This window comes from Cebidichthys violaceus, unplaced genomic scaffold (assembly GCF_023349555.1).
Source record: "Cebidichthys violaceus isolate CVI_PGR_0920_01 unplaced genomic scaffold, fCebVio1.0.p SCAF_6, whole genome shotgun sequence".
Taxonomy (NCBI): domain Eukaryota; kingdom Metazoa; phylum Chordata; class Actinopteri; order Perciformes; family Stichaeidae; genus Cebidichthys; species Cebidichthys violaceus.
In genome coordinates this window covers 7,446,068-7,469,443 of record NW_027176816.1, presented here as the reverse complement: position 1 = coordinate 7,469,443, position 23,376 = coordinate 7,446,068, and the positions used below count along the sequence as shown (strand labels likewise).

Genomic DNA, 23,376 nt, shown 5'->3' with positions numbered 1-23,376 from the left:
TGCGGAACCCCCGTAGTCAGCGTGCGTGGTTCCGACACGGCCCCCCTCCAGGTCACCTGGTAGGATCGACCCGTCAGGTAGGATGCAAACAGGGAGAGTGCAGAGCCTGAGACGCCCATCCCCTCGAGGAATGAGAGGAGGATTTGATGGTTCACAGTGTCAAACACCGCAGACAAGTCCAGGAGAATCAGGACAGAGGAGAGAGAGTTAGCTCTCGCGGCGTGAAGCGACTCTGTCACCGCAAGGAGGGCCGTCTCTGTCGAGTGACCCACTTTGAACCCGGACTGGTGAGGTCCAAAAAGCTGTTTTGGTGGAGATAGGAAGACAGTTGGTTAAAGACAGCACGTTCAAGTGTTTTGGATAGAAAGGGTAGAAGAGAAACCGGTCTGAAGTTCTTGACATCAGAGGGGTCAAGTGATGGTTTCTTCAGAAGGGGGGTGACTCTGGCGGCCTTGAAGGCAGATAGCTGAAGAGACGAGCAGGTACTTGTCTTCTTCATTAGCTGTTGATGAAAGCACAGACAACATGGACACATCATACATCTATCAGAGTTTATAAGAGGCTGAAGGCAGACTTGACCGTCAGTGAGGAGCTCTTGGGTGTAGCTGCCATACACGGGACAATGGGAGGGACAAAAATAGTGGTGACAAAAATAGCTTTGAACAAAGTTTATGTAATAACTTGTGCTTGATGATATTTGTCTTTGTTATTTTCTTTAAAAGTTAGATTTTTGATAGAGTAATGTGATTTTCCTAACCCTAAATTAAAAGGATTTATGTTATAATAACAGAAATGTGCTTAAATATAATTTTATAACTGCATTTACAATCTTTTTACACTAAACAACAATCAAATGCAGAGACAGTTATTTAACAATATGACTTTTTTCAAGTTTTTTCAACATACTATACTATGACTTTTTCATGACTTTTTTCGACATAACATACAATGACTTCTTATGATTTTTATCATCATATTATACTATGACTTTTTCATGACTTTTTTTTTAAATACTATACTATGACATTTGTATGGCATACTATCCTTTCAACAATAGACCATTTCAGTTTTGAAACACAACATCAGCTAAATGGATCGTTTTGTAACGTTTTTTGACGTGAATGCTTATTATTTTGTCTCACCCGCGCAAATAAAAGCAGGCGCATGCAAGTGATACAAGTGCACACTGCAAGCGGAATAGGGGTAAGACGATACGTCCACCGCACAGCACTCGTACTAACAAAAAACACCTCACTTTTAAAGCTGTTTGCTGACAAACTATGTAGTATAGTTTAAATTATTATATATCATTTGCTTTCTGCGATGTAAAAACGAGCACTCAAGCACTCCAATTTGAACATTTATTTTTCTTAGACACAAATGCAATTAAATTATATTTTACAAACAGCACATACAATTCTCTTAGAGGGACACTTAGGGCTTGAATAGCAACAAGAAACCCCAGAGACAACATCAGGACCCAGACTTAAGGCAGGAGTTTGAAAAGGGTGTGTCAAGTTAGTCAACTTTCAGTTCTCCAAAAATGTGTTTATTCATCAACTTGGCAATTTTGTGCAAAGAGGAAAAACTGAAGGAACAGTTCATGCATCATTCACTGATTTGGAAATGTATGTATTTTTATATCTGTGTGTAAAGGACAGAGTTACTGTTCAGACTGAAACAATCATTAAATAAGAGTTAGTATAATAAGATGCTACAACTGAGTAGCATTACTGCACACCAGAAACAAATATTGAGGAGCACACATGCAACTCTACTGAATAACTGTAAGGACTGCAAAAATAACCCCAACAACTATATGACGCAAAACAGCTGTGGGAAATATGTCATCATTACCAGTAGAAGGAATACAGAAGATATAGATTTTTCTGCCATTTATACAGCAGAAGTTATTGTGCTGTGGATAATAACACTAGAAAATGTCAACCATACAAACAAAAAATCATGCAGTTTGCAATATGACTATTCTTGAAAAGTTTTTGCATTCTTTTTTTTACAAATTTTGCATGCTGAAATTGGATTTTTCACATTATATTTATTTGTTTTTGGAGGTCAAACAATCTTTCAAACTTATAGTAAACTGCCAATTTATTTATTTTGAATGAGTGGAAAAAATATAGATTGCTCTGACCTGCTACTGTTAGCTTTGACAGGTGGTTCAGTTTGCTAGATAGCAGTTAGTTACATCAGACAGTCTGTGTAAGCAGCAAAATTCAAACTGTAGCGCTGGGATTTTGCAGCTGATTTTGCAACTGTTTTTTTCAACGTGTTTGTTGATTTTTTCTAATCAACAAACACGTTCAACATGACAAGCTGGGTAAGGCTAGAAAGGATCCATCTTGTTTAAAACTCTCGCTAGAGTTTATGCTCATGTGTTTACATCTTTACGTCAGCAGACAGCCTTATCTTGTATCTCTATACTGTAAAGTAACATTTGCAGTGCATGTTCACATGCTAGTTTGGATACAGTGTGTTATTTGTTAGAGATTAAGGTTCTAGTTATGTAATGAAGTCATGAATCAAGTTCAAGGCTATGGTTGTTTTTTTATTATCTTGAAGTTACATACATCACTTGTGTGTTGATTTTGGTGCCTCCGTGAACAATAGCAGTAATATTTACGAGCACCAGATTCCCTTTAGAAAACCTCTCATTTTACTGCAGCAGGGTCTGACAGTCTACCCCGCTCAGTCCTGGTTCTGGTTTTCCGAGAATGTGACGTCATATTAACACAAGACTAATCCTTTCTAGTCATAACCGTGACAAGCCCTTGGGGCTGCTCAACTTCTTTGTCCTCTCATGTTGGACTGAGGGCAGACTGGACACAGCAGTGACTCACTATCGCCTCTCAAGGAGCACATGATATTACAAGAGCGGGGCTAGCTGGTGAGCGTACTCATTTCAGAAGATATCGCTGCAACACAACAAATAGAGGTGTTTGACATAACTTTTTGACATTATGTTGACAATGTTCATTTTGAACATTTTTAATCTAAAATTCTGTCCATATTTTACACATTGCACCTTTAACAGCTGCATCCAGCTCCTGGAAACCAACAACGAACTAAACTCTAACTAAAATAACTCTCTCAGAACTTTCACACAAGTGTGAGGTTTCAAAGCCTTCTCCACACTTCACATTTGTTCATTTTGAAATAGATTGGAGTCTATAAATATGTTTTTTCCACCCGTTTTTAACTTCAGAAAGTAACCTCCCCCATGGTCACTAAAACCTTAAAAATGTCCTGAAATGATACCAAGTGCATGACCTCAGTGTCCTCAGTGGTAGCTACAGCCCTGTTAGAGACTCTTTACTCTGAAAAATTGTTCCAGGTCGTCTTCCTACTTTAGTCGGTCAGTGGTATTATTAAAGGGTTGTATCTTGAATGTCAATATTATTAAATGCTTGATACAGGAAATACAGACTCTGTACAGAAACTCTGACAAAATGTAGTCGCAAACCACGAATATCTTATTATTTAAAAATAAATACATCAAGAGACAACGTGAAATTGACATGACAAAATACACAAAGATTGACGCAAGAAGCTAAAGGAAGTAAACACCTCGGGTACACAGATTATAGGTCCTCTCTCATACACAGTAGCAATTCTCAAAATTGCCTTGTGTAAAAGCTTTTCTCTTTTCACAGGTGTGATATGTCGATATGCAAATCTTTACAAAGTCCTGATGTGAAAACAGGGAATGTCGAGAGTGTTTGTGTTGTAGTGCCTGTTCACTTCTCTCCCTGCCCAGCTCCCATACACAGACTCCCCTCTTCCTCGATGGTATCCAGCTCGTCTGTGCGAATGGCCTGTGTGATTAAATTCAACTCCTCACACAAGGTCTCATACCGGTACCCCACACGGATGTCAGGAACGTTGGTGCGCCTGATGTCATTACTCTCCTGCCCTTCCTTGGTGTGATGTGGGCCGAGCCAGGATCTCTTCACCTGATACAGGAGAGGAGCAAAGTTAAACATATTGTCTACAGAACAATAGACTGAGGAGGGAGTTTTGTAGTTATAGACAGTAAAACTGGATGATGTGTTTTGTGTTATAAAGATAAGTGATACCCTTTGAGAGAATCCGCTCATCAGCACGCTGTTTCTGGCAAGCTCACACATGTCGCAGGAGCTCAGTTTCCACACCTGAGCAGCAATGCTGTACTCCTCCATCAAGGGCTCCTACACACAGCACAGAATAAATATCACTATAAGGCATACACTGCTCGTTGACGATTTTTAATACAATGTAGCATTTTCATTAAAACCTGTAAATAACCTAATATTAGTAAACATAGGTATGGGGAGGTTAAAAAGTAAATTACAACAAACTATTTGTCTTGCAATTGAACAGTCTAAACAGGTCGGCCAGATCGTTGTTTAGACAAACTTTTTATGTGGCTTTGACTGGTGGATTAGGCAACATCTTTAGATAGTTGTGATAACAGCAAGTGTATTTTAATGACATGGTCCCAGAAATACTCAAATAAGATGTGTATTGACCACTCGTGGAATGAAACACACCTGGAGTGGCCAGAAGTCAAACCAGAAGCTTGTATTTAATTCAATTCAATGCTGGCAATAAATTGTTTAAAAAATTGGGCATGATATCATGAAAATACTGATAATTATAACTTTGATTCAAAATGCTTGATATTGCTAACATATAATCTAATAAAATCTGTAATTCCTCTGAGTGATAACTGCTTGCCTCCTCCTAGGACCTATTAAAGCTAGGGTTGGTAATCTTGAAAAACTAGCAAGAGTAAGCTAAATTTAGAAAATGATCCGAAGGAAAAACCCAGACCAGTGTTGCCAACTCTTTTCAAATGAAAGTAGCAGCACTAGATCCAAATGTTTAGCGAGGAAGTTGTTGACATCCTGTCTCTTCTGGCCTCCCTCCAGAGCTACTTCTTCAAAATGATCTTTATGAAGGTAAACAACAAACATATCTGTTGTTAGTACTCACAGCTGTTAAGCTAACAGCTTGTGGAATGAGTGAGCGGGTAGAGTGCAGGCAGGCAGGTAGGCCGTCGGAATGAAGGCCGAATGAAATGATTAAATTGGTTTATTCCTGCAACATTTTGAAATTAGTGTGATTATTGATTGCTGTAGGGAAGTAAAGAGAATTACAACAAATAAAACAAAACTTTTTTGAAGAAGATTACCAACCCTAGCTTTAAGTGTCTTATTCATGTTTATTTTAAGACAGGTGTGCAGGAAATGTCAGATACTCAGTATTAAAACATGTAGACAGTGCTCATATTAATTACAATACAATTATACAGCAAATGTGTCAGTGTCAGGTGCCTAATTACAGTGAGTGAACTTTCTCTTTCTTGAAAACTTTCGCTTCACTTCATATATACAGTATATATACCTATCCTTAACCTTTATTATTACATTTTGCTGCTACAATTCTAATTGTTTTCACATTTTAGAGGATTAATAACAAACTTACGGAAAACCTAAAAATATAAAATGTACAAGGTTACAATGATTGACTGGCACACACTGACCTTGGTGAAGTGAAACTGCAGAGGGTCGTCTGTGGACAGAGAGACCATGAGGCCTCTGGACAGGTACTCTGGTAGAGGGTTACGATGGTAGCTGAGGAACAGGCTGTTATTGCTGAGAGGGGACATGGCGATACCGATCTGGGCCAAGTAGTACAGATACTGCAGCACGGGAGCCTGGATGACCATAAGACATAAAGTATGCTGTAATAAACAACCAATGCTCTAGGACTAGATTAATACCACAGCCCTAATTTTCCATGAGCCTTTAAGATGTAACATTAAAACTCAAGTATTACTCAGCTGAACAAACAGTTAGATTATCTATTATTAGAGTCATAAATTCCACACAAACTCTTGGACTAATAAACTCTGAGCAGAGTAGTGATATTGAGACCACACCTTCCTGAGCAGCAGCCCATGGGAGATGTTCTCTGACAGCATGAAACCAGACACCAGGTGATGGATCGGCCCCGCCTCCCCACAATGAGGACGTAGGACGAGCATGGGAAACCCTCGCTGCCTGGAATGAAATAGACACAGATACCAGAAGGTGACTTCAACGGATTAAATGAAGACAACAGATTTCAGCTTTGTTTGAGGTGTAAACAATCAGGCAAAGTATGGTCTGCATAGATGAATATTCGTCGAGTATAAGAGTTTATTTTGTTGTTTGTTACCCTGTACTACAGTACTATGAAGCTAATCTACACACACACATTTATACATTTTACTTATTATGAAGGTTTTTGTATTCTGTCTTAAATGAGTAGGTGGAGTTGAGACAATTTGCTATCAAATCAGTTCAGGATGCATTCAAATTTAAATCTTTCATAAATTAGTCCTGTAATTAATAATGAATGTCATAAGGTTATTCAATCTATTCCATTCCAAACTATGTACATGCAAAATATTCTCTCATTCTCAAATAATTGTGTTTTATGTATTGTGTTTTGTAGCTGGAAAAATGTGAAGGAAAAGAAAGAAAAACTGACAATTTAAAATGTGAAATTGTAATAAAATTCTACTATATGATATTCATAAATTACAATGAAAATATAAGAAAAACAAAAAAGTTGTTCCATTATTATTTGCATATATACTGCAATTTGTCTTGGATATTTAACATATTTTAAAACTGGTTTTGTGCCTCACGGATAAAAAAAGAAAGAAAGTAGATTATGTACCTGCGCAGGTGATTCAGCACGGTCATGTTTGCATACATATAGTAGAGGTAGTAGGAGTAGGGCGGGTTGTCCTCATCTGTCCAGTTGACTGGCAGCGGACTGTCCAGGTTAAAGATATGTTGCTCTGGTTTCGATTCATCATCCACACTGTCAAAACCCACAACCTGTGTGAGGAACCAGCAAGAGCTCCATGAAACTCTTTGAGTTCTGGCTACATGTGAATAATATAAACTCGTTGTTGTACAGCAAAGACTTCATACGTGCTGAAGGAAGAGGTGCAGCTCTGGATGGCTGCGGGGGTTCACTGTAACCTCAAACAGAGGCATGAAGACATTCTCCAACATCTCTTGGAAGTTGCACAGCTGTTTCTTCGTGTGGTAGACGTCACTTTGAGAGAGAAATGCAAACGAAGAAGTGACTTGTGAGATTATGATTGTGTTGATGAAATGTACTTATGTATGTTGCTGATATTTCAATGATCATTAGCGATGTGTGTTTGTAAACCTCAATAAGGTTTAATCAGTGCTGGAAGAGTATTCAGGTATTTTACTTAAGTAAAAATACACAAGTATTAATGTGTGAATGGAATGTGAAACTTGCATTCCAGGCAGTTGTCTTAACAAAAGGTTATAGACCCTCTAATTACAATCAGAAGGAGGTAGAGCTATTTTTTTAAAACTATTTTATATTATCAAATAGCCATCGTTTTAAAAAAATAAAATTGAAATGTGTAGCTAAAATATTTTGTTGTGAAGAAAGAAATATAAAGTGGCATAAAGTTGAAATTCCTCAATATTGTAGGCCTATTTAAGTACAATATTTGAGTAAGTGTAGTATCATACTACCCCCCACTAGGGTTACTCACAAGAGTCTTGGCACTTGCACAAGCCAGCGCACATTGTCGGAGTAGACCTGATGTGTTACAGCCCACTTGGCCAGTTTGTCCCACTCGTCCCTGCAGCGTCCATAGATCGACAACCTGAGCTCCACGTTCTGGTACTTGCTCTCCTCCAGGTCTGCCATCACCTCCTGAAAAGCAGTGACACAATCAATCAGCAGATGGCGCCAGTGTCTCATGCACTCATTCTGCGGCTAACAGCGGTAATAGCATTTTTTAAAGAGCAAGTGAGCACCTTAACAATGTGGCCAAAGTATTTCCCCTCGATGTGGTTGTCTGTTTTGATGAAGATCTCTCTCAGGATGGACTCGCCAATGGGGTTGTATTTGGCATTGAACTTGTCAAAGCGATGAAAAGTGTTACGGTCCTGCAAGAAGAGTTGAAACACTGTAATTTAAATAATCTCTTATTATCTGATGCTGTTGTCTGGTTGAATCAACATTCCTCATTTCAACATTTTGGTCCATTTTTCAACCACTGATTAGCTTTTTGTCTATCCATCATGGCCGTTACTCACTGCATGCATGTCCAAGGTGTCCACGCTCAGGTCAAAGGCTGTCAGGTTCATGGTCTCAAACACCTCCATGAGCGTCTGACCCTTGCCTCTTTCTACATGCACAATCTCCTTAGGATACTTCTTCATTGCCCTTTTGATAAAACGCAGAAGGTGCTTCTGGTTCATGCAGGATGAAGCGTGAATGTGTGTGTCCACCTGTAAAAACAGATAAATGAGACAAAAAAGTTACATATTGAGAGTCTGGTTCTGGATAAACAATTTTGATTAGGCTCAGTAGAAACAGCTGCCAAGTTCACCTTACGGATATTGTAAAAGTCGCGATGTGGGACTTTCTTCTGTGCTGCCAACTCTTTCATCTCATTCAGCAGAATGTGCATCTGGAACTTGGAGCTAAGATACTGCAGACGACGGTAGCAGAAGGACTTTCTGTAGCATAGGGAAACAAAAACAAGTAGTTGGTACTTTCTGAGAGAGATTGAAAATGTGGTTCAGATGGTTCAAAAAGTAAAGAGACCAGAAAGTCTTGTGATAAACAATTTGAACGGTCAAGTATCATCATTTAAAAAAAGGAATCTAACATGCGTGATATACACACTGTTCTGTAATCAATAATGAGGAAGCCTACACTGGTCCGTTGATAATGAGGGCCATCATCACGTTCATATCAGCGATATACTCCTGCAGGTCTGGATACGGCAGGTCCAGCTCTGTGCTCCTGTTGGCAATATCAAAACTTAAGCAAGGAAGTCTCCACAACCAACAAAAAAAGGGTCTAAAAACATCCATCCACATCGAGAACTACAACATAAAGCATGCGAGTGATTCATCATAAATATCTCACTTTTCCATAATGTTCTTCGTCGTGTACACATGCATGACACCATCCACCATCTTGCAGCCGTAACCAATGTCATGGGGCATGCTGGCAGGGTCCTGGTTCTCATAGGGGTGTGTTTTAGAAGCAGGTGGGTGCACTGTGGCATCTGAGAGAAGACAGAATGGCGCACAGTGTCACGGCTCTGAACGAGGTGGGAACGCACATGCAACTAAAGTCTGATTTAAACAGCCTGCACGTTGTGACATCTTGGTAAGAGGTGTGTGACAGATGGATTGTGAAATCTGTGGGTATGCCCGGTTATATATATTAATATGAGAGTACGGCACACAACACTGGACATGACACGTATTCCCATATTTAAGAACCAGTGTGTAGGACTTAGGAGGGTTGATTGGCAGAAATGGAATGTCATATTCATAACTATGTTTTCATTGGTGTATAATCACGTAAAACTAAGAATCATTGTGTTTTTTGTTAGCTTAAAATGAGCCCTTTGTATCTACATAGGGAACAGGTTCTCTCCACATAGTCCACAATGTTGCACTGTCATGTTTCGACAGCTGCTCAGAACGGACAAACCAGACACTGGCTATGGAGAGGGCCTTTTGCGTTTTTACGCTTCCTGAAGGCCACTGTAGGTTATACTGGGAGGGGTGTTGACAGTTGTTTTGAGTTCAATCAATCAATTTTGTTGTTGTTTTTGACTACAGATATGATATCTATTGCATGTCTGTCTGTCTTGGGACAGGGATTCCTCCTTGATTTGTTTTTTTTGTGCTAGTTTTCCTCATTCACATTGAGGGTCTGAGGACAGAGGATGTCTTATACAGAACAGTTTGAGGCAAATTTGTGATTTGAGATTTTGGACTACAAAAATAAATTCTTAATATTATTATTTTTGTGTTATTAAATGTAAGGAAATGGCATAAAAGTTGCCAAACACAAGACTCCAGAACTCAAGGAATCATTTTAAAACATTTTTAGTATCTCAGAAACCCAAAGATATACAACTTGCAATGATACAACAACAACAACAAAGAAAAGCAGAAAATCCTCAAATATGAAAAGCTGGAACAAGAAAATTATAAATTACGTAATACTTTATGATTAATCAATTATCATAGTTGTTGGAGAATATTTTTTTAATTTGATTGACTAATCGTTTCAGCACAAATCAGGGCTGTTTATTTGGGCTGTTTATTTGTTAAGCATGGATGAATGATTTTTTGTTCTCAGTATGTGAGGATGGTGGTGTAGATGTGTACATGTGTATAAACCTGCAGTGGCTGAGGTCTCTGGGATCTCCTCCTCATAGATATCCAAGTCCAGAGGTCTCTCACTCAGCTCCTGAAGGCAACGAGTAGTGGTCCTGCAGAAACTCTGCAGCGACAGACCCATATACTTCTGTCTGATGAACAGAGCCTTCACCACACATTTGGCTGCATCCAACAGATCTGTGAAGGGAACCTTGATAGAAGAACAATAGAATGAAAAGGAATCAAGTTGGAAAAGGAAAAAAAGAAGGTGTCCTTTTCAGCGAGGAGGTGCTACTTTAATTGTGAGAAACACCACAACGTGCTTCTAGTAAGAAATACTTTCTTTCCCAATCCCCCCTGCATTACTGGTACTCTGACTTACCCCACATTTCTCCTCTCCAGAAATAGCAACTCGCTGGTACTCTTTCTCTGGAACCGGTTCTCTCTCCTGTAGGTCAGACGCTTGGCTCTGCTCCTTCATGTATCTGATAAGAGATCAACAAAAAAATTACTTAAACTATTTTCTATTCTGGTACTTTCGGATAAATATTCAATGTATAATGACACAACTGTTGCCTACAGCCAGGGAAAACACTCACTCAAGATCACTGGCACTGTCAGTCTTCATGAACTCCTGTTTGGCTCGCAGGAGGATGTCGGGTTCAAACCTGAGAACAGAGAGGCTCATCATAGCTTTCGGATTATCAGAGCAGAGTCTGGTTGCAAATACATCCACAAATGTTGGTATATTTACTAACAGCCTCCTTCTCTTCACTTACTTCACATCCTGGCTGATCTGTCGCTCAAGGCGATGACGTCTCTCCTCCAGCTGTTCTATGGGGCTGTCTTCTGGAAATTCATAAGGGGCGCTGCGCATCTCACTCTCTGTCAGAGTGCGTGAGAACAGCTCCTTCACACAGACAGTGAACAACATTATGAAAGTCTACACATCTAGCCACAAGTCATTTTAAATCTTTTAGGTTAATAATTCACGGAGTACTAACCTCAGCAATCTCCTTGTACTTCCCGTCCATGGATGTACGCAAGTCAATGGATTGTTTCAAGGCCACCGGGATCCCAGGCAAGGAATGCTGGGAAGTGAGGAGGTGGCGGGCACCACGGAGATCCGCTGGAGATAAAGAGGAGGAGAAAGAAGGAAACTCATAAAATGAGTGAGAAAATGATGTATCTTTGGAAGTACTGTAGAATGTCGGTTCTAGAATAATCCAAGCTTCATTTTAAACTCAAGAAACGAAGAACGGCACAGGCCTCAGTATCTTCCAATCATAGTCAGACAAGTAACGACCTCATTTCAGTCGCTCTAAAGATGCACACAGCAACTAATTTCAGGTCGAAAAGATTATAAATCAGTTTTGCTCGCAACAGCTGCATCCTATTAACTGTCAATGAGATTATCAACCAAGATAAAAACAGCAAACGTCTCGTATGAAAAAGGTAGGCTCAACATGAAAATGAATCAGCTAAACTGGCTTAATTAGTTTCATACTTTGTCTTTATGATTTATCATTTCTTCAACATATAATTCACAGTGACAAAAACAGTCTGCAGAAGATTGTTGTTTCTCTGTCAGTGGGCCTTCACACAACAGTGGAGGTCTGAGGTCAGCGCCTCAAGACACAATGGATCATTCAGGTGGAGAGCCCATGAACACATACACCGGCTAATGCCCTCCATTGTTGACATTTCAAGACTCAAGTTTTAGACAAACCCAGTTATCAAGGAAAGGAAAGAAACAAAAAAGAAGGGGGATGATCATTGAAAAAAGACAGCTGGTGAGTGGATGGCCGGAGAGGAGGTTATAAGCAGCGATGAGGAAAACAAAGATGTGAGAAACAAACGGTGAGGAGAGACAATGCCTTCACTGCTGTGTTTTCCCTCTGGGTGTATATTTAGCAGTCTGTCTGCAAGGACATTAATCTTTCCCTCGAAACTACGCACCTGCCACTGAAATATTCATCATCCTGTTAAATATTTCATCCTATGTGTGCTAGAGTGTCATTGATCCTGTTGTCTCTCAGCATTTATAGACCATACACAGAAGAAGGTCAAAGAGGGCACACTGTAGGATACCTGCTGTCTGTGTTGTCTGTGTTGAGCCCGATTTATTTAACACAGCATGTCTGAGTCTGTCTGCGTTATGGGAACAGTAGATGATACCAAAGAGGCCAATTAACTGGGCTGATTAGGACTCAACTAAAAGTTTCATTAAAGGTACAAAAACACTTGAGAAGGCAGACGGAATGGTGGCTATGAAGAGAAAAGAGGCGATGGTGTAATCATTGGCCACAACTCATCACGTTGCTTATCACCTTCTGCTTAACACTGTCCAATCAACACATCCCACTCAACACGCTGAACAAGTTTGCCTGCACCAGAAGGCAGCGACGTCAAAACATACACAAGTATCTCAGACTAAAATACCTCAGCGAACACGGAGGGAATCACAAACTTCTTCAGTGTATAAATAATCAAGTGGGCTGATGCTTTGACCTTTAAAAGGCGGAATAGTCAAGCTCCAACATTAAGCTTTGAGTTGGAGTAAGTTAAAAAAAAAAAAGATGTACAAATAATAATAGAATTTAATATTGATAATGAGATCGCCTCTACAGGAAGATTTCTAATCATATGAGTTAATCTGTGAGGTAGTTTGAATATAAGACACAAAATGATGGAAGATATCAAATATATTTGTAAAACATTAATACAAATAGTCCTTATATGATTCTTATATAAAATAAGCAAGAAGTTTAACAGACTGAGAGTAAAACAACACTTTTTTGAAAATGAAAATGAAAGGGTTGCAGAACATATAGTATAGCTATGCTATGCTACACCATACAAATTATATATATATATATATATACACATATATATATATGTGTGTGTATATATATATATATATATATATATATATATACATATATAAAGACCAATCAAAACATCTGCAGACTTCATCTACGGAGTTAGGAAATACTGTACGAAGGACATTTTAAAAACAAATAATCACCAGACTATATGATAATGAAAATAGTAGTTGTAGCTCAAGTCAACTTTCATATGGAAAAGAACAATTGTTTGTCATCTGAAAACATTATGGAAGAACCTCTACTGGACACATTTGTTAAATCGTCATACATACACATAAGAAATAATACATAGCTTAAATGAATAATAATGACAACACATGCTGTGAAGCCAAACTGTCCTTAAATTACAGTCACAAAGTCCACAAAGTCAAGCTACAGATAGATGCTCCTCCGGTGATAGGAGGGAGTATGTCTGTGCAATGCACTGGCCAGCTAAGATGTTATCTCTGCTGTCGGTTTGGTGCACATCAATTTCTCATGATAACAGTGGACGCTGGTGTGGAGGGCAGGAGCCAACCAGCGGCAAAGACACCCATATGGGGCCACAGCAAAGCCAAGCCTAGCCAAGCCTGCTGGGCCTGGAGCTAATCCCCTAATGGCTGCTATATTTGGATCATAGCATCAGTGGTTACATAACAACTCATCCCCCCACAGTTTGAGAACAAACCACTCAGAAATGAAAAGTCAGCCATGTTTCACTTGAACATGTTCCACATAATCTAGTTATATGAAGCTTTTATTGATCTAGCAGAAAGAAAGCAGCACAAGGGCCAAATGTAAGCCGAGTAAAACGGATTGGAGGTGTTTAATACGACTTGTTGAATCAAAGACAATGCAACACATCATCTTCCACAGCCTCAAAATGAGGTCAAAGAGTATCAGCTTACTGGGGACCTTTCGCTGCATGTATATTTCAGCAGCAACACAAAGTATGGAGAACTGCAGTGTAATTTAAACAGGATGGCGCTGTGTTATAGGTCGTCAGGAATGAGATCACAAGTAGAAAGTCTACAGGCCACAGGGGAGCAAGAGGTCAGGGGTCAAGAGACTTTGTGTGGAACTGCTTCTCCCCCTGCCCCTTTGTCAGAAAACTTGTTGTTACTGAGAACAACAAGAATCCTTGTCCCAGCATATTTACATACATTTCTGAATGATTACACTTGAACATCAAGAGATTCCCTTTCTTTTACCCCCATCTCATCTCATCTCATCTCTCCTCTCTGTGTTTTCTGCCATCAGGCAGGCCATGCATAATGGCCTAATAATAATAATAATAATAATGTCTTTTAAATTATGGAAATGCTAGTGATGTCAAACCATCTCTGTTTCAGTGTCGATATATAGTGAAGAATATACTTTTTTTCCTGCAAAACCCCTTTTTTGATTGAACAAAAGAAGGCAAAAGTCTCAAATGTTACATGTTATCTTCACGCAAGCAGGTGTACAGGCAACATAAAATATCCATAAACTAGCTACATTAATTCAGGAACTATATAGAAACAAGATAACAAATCTCGCCAGGCATTTGAAGCCAGCTTTTCAGTATTTGAGAGTTTTTGACACTTTGGGCTTTGGACACAAAAAACGATCAACGTTCAATGCTTGGCACCAGCTTTTACTGCCAGAATATCAAATCAAAGCAGTTTGGCTTCCACAACTATAAAACATCTATGAAATCAGAAAAAAAACATGTCACTTATCTGTCACTCCAGAAAATATGGCAGACACACAAGTGAACATAACAACAAATAAATCTGGCTGCTCACTATCACATAGGGAGTGTCTATGTTATAGGACAAGCACATGCATGGAAGGGAGAATGAAGCAGGATTTAACGACGCTCCTCTGCTCCTCTTAAGGAAGCCTGCTCCTCCTGCATCTCTCAATGGCTCTGCATCAACCAGCTGACGCCTCTCAAGATGTGTGATCAAAATCTTTTGTTTAGTCTCTGCAGCTGCATAAACTAAAGGTCTGCTGATGGCTGATGTTGGTATTCAAGTAGAAACTTCTTTCCTGTGTTTTCATTACTACTGTCAGCCTTCTCACTTGACCCATACAGAAAAGGAATAAAAACATGAGGGCAGGATCTCCACTAGCCCTAAAAACAACCTTCTTGATCAGATCCCACAGCTGCAGGTGTAGTTAGCACACTTTATCGATCTGATCTGCTTCCTTGTGCACAGTTGCACGATAACACCATCTCCCAAAGATATGAGACAGCTAGTTTGTGGGGCAATCAATCGACACACTAAAGCCCACTATAGACAGCACTGCTCAGGGCTATTACACAAAGCCGTCAAGGGACAGGCAGAGGAGTGTAGTAGTGAGTGTGAAAGAGGGAAAGGAAAAAGGGGGGAGGGTTAGAGGGGAAGAGCATTATTTGTGCTTTTGCACAGGACGAGGATAGTAGAGCATACCTGTCTCCTCAGAGCCAGGGTGAACCAGCAGCTATCAGGGCCAGGAGAGGAGAGAGAGGCAGACAGAGAGATGGAGCATGCCAAACAGCAAATGGCCCAGGATGGCGTCTGCTGTCATTTCAAGATGGGTTAAACATTATGGGAGGGAAGGATGGAGATGGATAACAAGAAAGAAACACTTCAAACACTCATAAAAACACACACATACGCTCACACATAAACATGCTCTCACAGAGTCAAAGAGTCATCTCCTCTATTCCCTTAATCTGTCCCTATCATACGTACAAAGAGCTGGTCCAGCAGGTCCATGAACTCCCCCTCACATCCCAGTGGGTGACCCCCCTCTGCTCTGTCTGCCTCCTGGTTCAGGCCAGCTGTCGCTGCACTAGCTTCCTCTGGAGCTGATCCTCCTCATTTAAATGACTCTGACATGTATCTGGAACATACCACAGGAGGGAGAGGAGGCAGGGGGGGAGACGTACATCACTGGAGGATGTGGGTCCTACTGCTGTGAGTTTCCCCAACAACACCCCCGCTGTCCTCTACTTTGTCCTCTGTGCTGTGTTTTGCTGAGAGGACCATGTGTTCGGGATGTTTGTATCATTTGTGTGAATAAAATGGTGCTGCCTCAGCGGTAAGGTTTGAGATGTCATGCTCTATTTTTTTTGCCAGCTGAATAGCAGCAGTCTGAGGGAGATGACCGTTTAATAAATGAGACCTTGCCTCCATGTCCTCTCACATGAATGAAATTAAAGGGCCAGCACTTTGTTCTCATTATGGTTGCAGCAGTAATTTCTGGAACATACTTTCTCATGCTATAAACACAAAACCGTGTTTATGCTAAAACTGCTGAAATAACACATTCATAATTCATTAAACCGATGCAATTTCATGACACAGAATGGTAGACGTTTGTGACATCTGTCATTGTGTCTGCAGTGTGCAAGCTTCTCTGCGGTCATATCTCTTCTCTTATTATTCTACACTGAGTGTAAATTTGCTCTGGATAACAGCTGCATGCTTTAATTGCAAAAATATGTAATGAAAAAGGTTTCAAGCATTTACCGGACTGCACTTCAATTGCTGTTAAGATCTAGATAAAAACTTTCGGGCATGGCAGATCAAAACAATGAGACATTTATCCAATATTCCAGACCTTCAAGAAAGATTTGCAAAAATGCCCATTACTGGGTGCTAATTTGAGCTTTTCAGAAAGTGTTACAAACAATATAAACAAATCTATGATTATTAAAATGGTTGTAAGTTAAGAATTAATCAAATTGATTTGCCACCAATGAGTATGAGCCTTTTAAGGTCAATCAACCCCAGTTTGTATGAAGTGTTTGCCCATCTTATCTTCTCTTGCTCAATACTGTCTAGAGTTCAACTCAAATTGTCTTAACTTGGAACTCAAAGCTGAATAAGAAGGCTTAAACCTTTTAACACAGAATCCTATTTAAGCATTTGTGCAGTTTTCTTACACTTTTCTAACAAAGAGTAAGACAGGCAACAGTCTATATATTTGTTATTGTTGTCTGTGGTCCTCAGCCCCAAGCCTATTGGTTCACGCTAAAGAGGTAAATCTTAAAAAGTTTGTCACAAATATATTTTTCCTTTTTAAAAACACTAAATAATTTCGGGTTTATGTAGTTTCTTTCAAAAGTTACTCAAACAGAAATAGTGAATTTGTTAGGGACTATTTTCAGTGCGCCAGTGAGTATTAACAGCAGTGGGACTGTGTATGTGGGATTTAGTAAAAATAAACTACAGTTCCCATGTTCCCAGTGTGGCTCTTCGATGTGTTTTTAATAGTTGTTGGACAGCGATGGAGCTCTATGAGACAGTGGAAAACGCTCTATCAGGCTTTGGAAATAGATTTGTTGAACAGGGAAAAGATATAGAATATTGCCCTTCTTATCCTTTAAACTATCATTTCTGAAGCTGTTTTCATCATCTGTATCAAAGCAAATATAATGCACTTTGTTCTATTTTAGGACCCTGAGCATCCAATCAGAATTTCCATATAGCTCAATAAAATATCATACATACAAACCGACCAGTCAGAACTTCATGTACCGCAAGTAAAACACATTTTTCTCCTCCTTTCAAGTTTATAGAGTGCTGCTGACAAACTGGAGTAATCCAGTATGAAAGCACTGCTGCCAAACTGGAAAGAAAAAAACACTGAGAGCTACAGAAATCCAAACGCATTCCGACTTCAGGCAAATCACCGCTGACCCTCGAAAGGCACTTAAAGCCAAAATAGCTTTCACGAGATCTAATCAAATTGATGAGGCCCGGCTCCCTCTGGTGGTCCAATGCTGCATCACACACAAACCAACATAAGCTTGTCACAAATTTAACTCTAGATGCTTGCAAAGCATGAATTCACCCACCCTAAATGTCTTTACTAGAGTAAAAACAAAAGTCCTGCTTTCCAAATTTTACTAAAGTAAAAACATAGCAGCAAAATATAAGTAATCACTATGGAGAATTGTCCCTTTCAGTGGTTTATATGATATTTTTGCATCATTATTGTGATACATTAACATGTAAATAGAATTCTGATTTTGCAGCCGGTTGAGATGGAGCAAATTTTAACTGCTTCATATAGAGCTGAGCATTTTCATCTATAGCGATGCATCAGTCTATTGTGAAAAAATGTTTTTCAAAATTTCTTAAAAAAACATTTCTAGAAAACTGATGTCTTCAATTTGCTTGTTTTTTACTTCTTCTGACCAACAGTCCAAAGGCTAAAAATATAATTAATTGTCGCAGAAGATAATAAAGCAGCAAATCTTAACATTTGGAACCAGCTAATAAAATCAAAAAACACAGGACATGATGTTTGTCTATCCTTTTTGCCAAAGTATGTTTTTAAGCAAAATAGTATTTTTGCTTAAAAAATGATTGAAAAGATTAGTTGATTTTTAAAACAGCTGCTGATTAATTTGATGTCAATCGACTAATCAATGAATCGACTAATCATTGTAGCTTTAAAAAAGTGATCTGAAAAGTAGCTAGTAACTATGGCTTTAAGATGAATGAAATAAAAAGTTTCCCTTTGAGATCTGGTGAATATAAATTTGAAGTAGGACCAAATATAAATATACAGTACATAAGTAGATGTTTATCTCTTTAAGCCAAGAGACAAAACTCTACAATATTTCAGCCACTAGATATTTTCTTTAATGTCGTATCATGTCAACAGCAGCATGCACAGTACCTTTCAAACTCAGATTCTGGCTCTCCACACGTCGATGTGTTGCAAACCGCAGCTGGCATCAAGTAACTCTATTAAGCAACACACCACTGAGTATGAATACAATAAGAGGTGGTCCACCCACAGGGCACAAGTCCACCTCTAACAGGCCAGATGTTGGTTCATATGAGACACAGACAACTAAACAACAGTAGGCATTGTAGATGCACACGAGGAGTGACTCACTAAAGGTTATCGGATGAAGGTGTGTTGGTGTGGGAGTCTCAGGGCTCGGTCAATCATTGTTTGTACAGATTGCGTTACTGAGGGGAGAGACAAGGCTTAACATTTAACCTACAGGGTCTCTCTCCTGTAATTACACTATTTGTTCTTGACACAGACCCCGACATGTGTAGACACAAAATGATGACAAGCATGTGACACAACCAAAGGCGGCGTGAACAAGATGTGGGCGAAGTACAATGTGTTCAAAGGTCCATCATGAACCTCATGTACTGTATACATGATCATTCTGAATAACGGCCAAGTTTAGAAAATCATAGTTTTTCCTCTTTTACGTTATTGTAGTATTGCTTTCCTGCAGAGGTGGAAAGTACTTCTATACTTTATTAAAAATTGCACTTTTTACCCCACTATCATTTTCTGACAGCCATAATTACTTGTTACTTTGCAGGTTACAATTTTACCTACAAAAAACATCTGATCAGTTTATAAAATATGATGCATTGGTACAAGTTTAACTAGCCAACAGAATATGAAGCTACAACATAAAAAATGCCGTTTACACATTAACTTATCAGTAATAACAATTTAAGATATGATACTATATAAAACACTGGCAAGAGCCCTTCTGTTGCATAATTAGCATACTTTTCAGACTATAGAACTTTTTTGCTTTTACTAATGGAGTATTTTTCTACAATCACTTAAGTAAAGCGGCTGTCCTGGATATGGGAGAATCCTTATTTAACAACATTACATTACATTACAGTCATTTAGCAGACGCTTTTATCCAAAGCGACTTACAATAAGTGTATTCAACATAGGTATTCAAGAGAACTACTAGTCACCAGAAGTCATAAGTGCATCTCCTTTTTTAAACAAGCATCTAAGAGCATAAACCAGAGCAAAAGTACAGTGCAGAAACAAACCAATACGAATACAATAAGTGCAACAGACTAATATGAATACAATAAGTGCAGCAAACTAGTTTGAATACAATAAGTGCAACAAACTAGTATGAATACAATAAGTGCAATAGACTAATATGAATACAATAAGTGCAACAAACTAATATGAATACAATAAGTGCAACAAACTAGTATGAATACAATAAGTGCAGCAAACTAGTTTGAATACAGTAAGTGCTGAGTGGAAGGCTCAGGGTAGTACTTCCTGAAGAGGTGGGTTTTCAGCCTGCGCCGAAAGATGGGCAGCGACTCTGCTGTCCTGACGTCAGTAGGGAGTTCATTCCTCCACTGTGGGTCCAGGACAGAAAACAGCCGTGACCAGGTCGATCAGCCGCAGGGACCTCTGAGTGACGGGGCAACCAATCGCCCCGAAATACAAATATCAAGTATCAAAGAAACAACAGTTATTTAATATATATTTTACTCTTGTGAACTATTATTTATCATTTATGTTGTGCTCTTGTGAGTAGTTATAATGTCATTGATATTATAAATCCATCTGTTTTTTATATCTGTTAGATACTATTGTGTTATATAACAAAGTTTATTATGATCATAATTATCATTTTATATGTTTTTGCCTTTGCTGAACATAATGATGACTGTTTATGCACTTTGTGCAAAGCCTTCTTTAGTAAGAAAATGTCTTGCTATTTTCTTGTTGCTGATTTAAGTAGTTTAACAAGTGTAAAACAGCACGAGGCACAGAACAGGCTGACTGGTGAGTGGGTGGCTCTCTAATCTCAGAACTACCTTTTTCACAGCCAGAGAAGTGATTCACACACTGCCGTTCTCTGCAGAGTTCACTCCACAAACCCTGCAATAATGTCTAAATATGGACAACACAAAAACAACACTTTGCCTCCGCTCTTCACACAATAACAGCAAAACGGAGCAAAGGGCTGTCTGATAGACGACAGTATGTGTTTAGCGGGTCCATAAAAGAAAGGTTATATGTGAGTGATTCAAACTCATTTGATGCTGATTAGATGAGCTGCAGCCTTCCAAGTCTATTCCACTCTGCTGTGCTGATTAATTGGCCTGTTAGATTGGATCAAAAGTTCAGGATCCACAAGCTAAAGCTCCTGCAAAATGCTAAGTGTCGATTTAGTCAATCGTTAAGCAGACGAGTGAAATTAAAGTGTCTGACGATAAATCCTTTATGATCCTGTTATGAGCGACTGCAGCAGATTCAATAATAGCAATCACTTTATCAAGTTTTCATTGAGCATTTAAAGAAAAGACACTAGCAATTATTAAAATAGTCCATCAAACTTCAGTTAAATGATGTTTTCACTGCACTTGTTACTTTTTACACAAACTGTACTGTATAATGTTACCAAAACTAGATTAGTGCCCTTTTGAAAAAAACAAAAGATGATGAGTCACCTAAATGTCGTCTTTGCCCACTCAGATGGCTCCCTGGATGCTTTAACAACATAAAATGTGAATGTTATCTTAATGTGCTTCTGCAGAGTCTTTCTAAATCAAACCCCAGAGGAAGAATCTCTGCAAAGCACTCTACGTCTATAAAACAGAAAAAGAAATCGATCTGTCAAATATAATAGCTAAGACGGTCTCTCATCATTTCAGTGACTATTTACTCCTCCATAACAAATTCTGTAACAGCCACTGACAGCTACGAGCTATACATGAGGGTAATCATAGAGAGCATCCTGCTGGAGGGGTTGGTAAATCACTTTGACTTCCAGCTGTTGTATTTATTGTCAGGGCTTCAAATCAATCTCTGACCACCTTGACAGTCATCGTAATGTCACAGCATGTCACTGTCTGTTGTACGTGTCTCTGGTGGTAACGTGACCTGGATGATTTTTAAAGATACAACATATTTTAAAGCAAGGTTTGTTTGCTGTTATGTAATTATAATATGTAAAATGCCAGTAGAGGGAGATTATATGTTATATCATCCACTTCCAATTAAAATAAACTAATTTCAAGAGAAAAAAATGCATGATGGTGATGAACCTTTTTTACAAATTTGAGAAAATTAGTTTGGATTAGGAGATGACACAGAATGAACAGAGGGAGGGTAATGGCTGGCATATGGTCATTCTACACTCTTTGTATTTTGGATGAAAGGCTGACCAGCATGTGCCTACATCAGAGTGGAGGCTAATCCTTTCATTCAGCGGGGATCAAATCCTGAGGTACCAACCTACATATTCTATCTAGGCCACATACTGCCATCAAGCTACATGAAAGACACTGTCATCGTATTTGTCTAAGCAATGCATTAATAATAACAAAGTATTTTCAGATACATTTTCTCATCTTGCAACATGTTTGGAAAGGACTTCACAAGCCAAAAGGGTCTCCAATACATGAAGGACTATGTAATCATTTAAGTCAAAACATGAAAACTGACAAAATTAGTTTTCCCCCAACAACAACGAGTTAAGCAACATTTCAGCAACGTCAAAATGGTTTCATACAGCACTGGCTCATCCTACTGTAAATTAACCTCTGGCTGATGCTAAAGAATGCATGTATGCATGTTGTGTCCCTTATAAAAATAAGCCAGAGAATAAGGGATGAAAAGAAATGCTGAAAGAAAGCACACTGACATGAAACTGCAGGGGATGAATGCCGAAATCCTCCACAGAGAGGATCCTCAGCTACACCTCCTTTAATCAACAGGTTTGCATTTCCCCAAACTACTCGCAGAGAAAAAGTATTGCACACTGGCTTCCTCTGATGACTGCTTATTTTCTTTGATAAATGATCATAAATCAAAGTATAATGTATAATATATATTAATATAAATCACATAAGAAAGGACACACCAGAGCCACAGTACCTCATTTCATGTGAGATTCCTCCTCTGTTACTGGACCGACACATTCAAACCGTTCTCCTTCTCCATCCCCAATGCAACCTCCACTCACCTGTGCTGGCTGCATACTGCAGGCTGCCCCGCTTCCTAAAGGGGGAGAGGGGCTTGTTTTTAGCCCCGGTGGTGGTCCCTTGGGGCAGGTTGGAGGACATGATCCCAGGTTGTGTGGTTGAGGTTGGCAGTGATGGGAAGAGGAGAGCTGAGTGTGTCAGAGCTGCGGAGGACCGAGCGTCAGAGAGCTGAGGAGGAGAAAAGAGAAGAGAGGGAGGAGATGTAGCGCAGATGCTGTGAGCTTGAGGGGGTTTGATTGCAGTCAGCGTACATGTGTGTATTTAAATGTGTGTGTGTGTGTGTGTGTGTGTGTGTGTGTGTGTGTGTGTGTGTGTGTGTGTGTGAGTGTGTGTGTGCTACGTGCCTGTGAGCAGGGATTTCCAGACTGGTTGGTCCAGCGTGGGGCTGCAGTGCATCTCTCTGCAGCGAAACAGACCCCGCCCCCTCCAAAAGGCTCTCGTGCCTGAGCTGCAGCACTGGGATGGGCGGGATGGAGGTGCTCGGCTTCCCCCCTGCCA

General features: G+C 39.4%; 1 protein-coding gene across 3 annotated transcripts; it reads right to left on the bottom strand.

Annotated features, from left to right (window-relative positions):
• Nucleotides 1-1,347: 1,347 nt before the first annotated feature.
• On the bottom strand, nt 1,348-23,225 carry ampd2b (adenosine monophosphate deaminase 2b). 3 transcript variants are annotated; one of them, XM_068733001.1, is made up of 18 exons: nt 22,860-23,225; nt 11,240-11,364; nt 11,015-11,145; nt 10,835-10,903; nt 10,618-10,720; nt 10,257-10,446; nt 8,983-9,124; nt 8,767-8,856; nt 8,438-8,567; nt 8,142-8,336; nt 7,860-7,991; nt 7,592-7,755; nt 6,987-7,113; nt 6,727-6,890; nt 5,942-6,062; nt 5,543-5,716; nt 4,095-4,205; nt 1,348-3,971 (listed from the first exon to the last, which is right to left on the bottom strand). In XM_068733001.1, exons 1-18 carry the CDS (start codon nt 22,957-22,959, stop codon nt 3,756-3,758), a joined length of 2,484 nt encoding a protein of 827 aa, XP_068589102.1. In that variant the 5' UTR covers nt 22,960-23,225; the 3' UTR covers nt 1,348-3,755. The 3 variants fall into 3 exon arrangements, with proteins under 3 accessions (XP_068589102.1, XP_068589104.1, XP_068589103.1); XM_068733003.1 differs by lacking the exon at nt 22,860-23,225 and adding an exon at nt 22,772-22,786; XM_068733002.1 differs by lacking the exon at nt 22,860-23,225 and adding an exon at nt 15,826-16,220.
• Nucleotides 23,226-23,376: the final 151 nt, after the last annotated feature.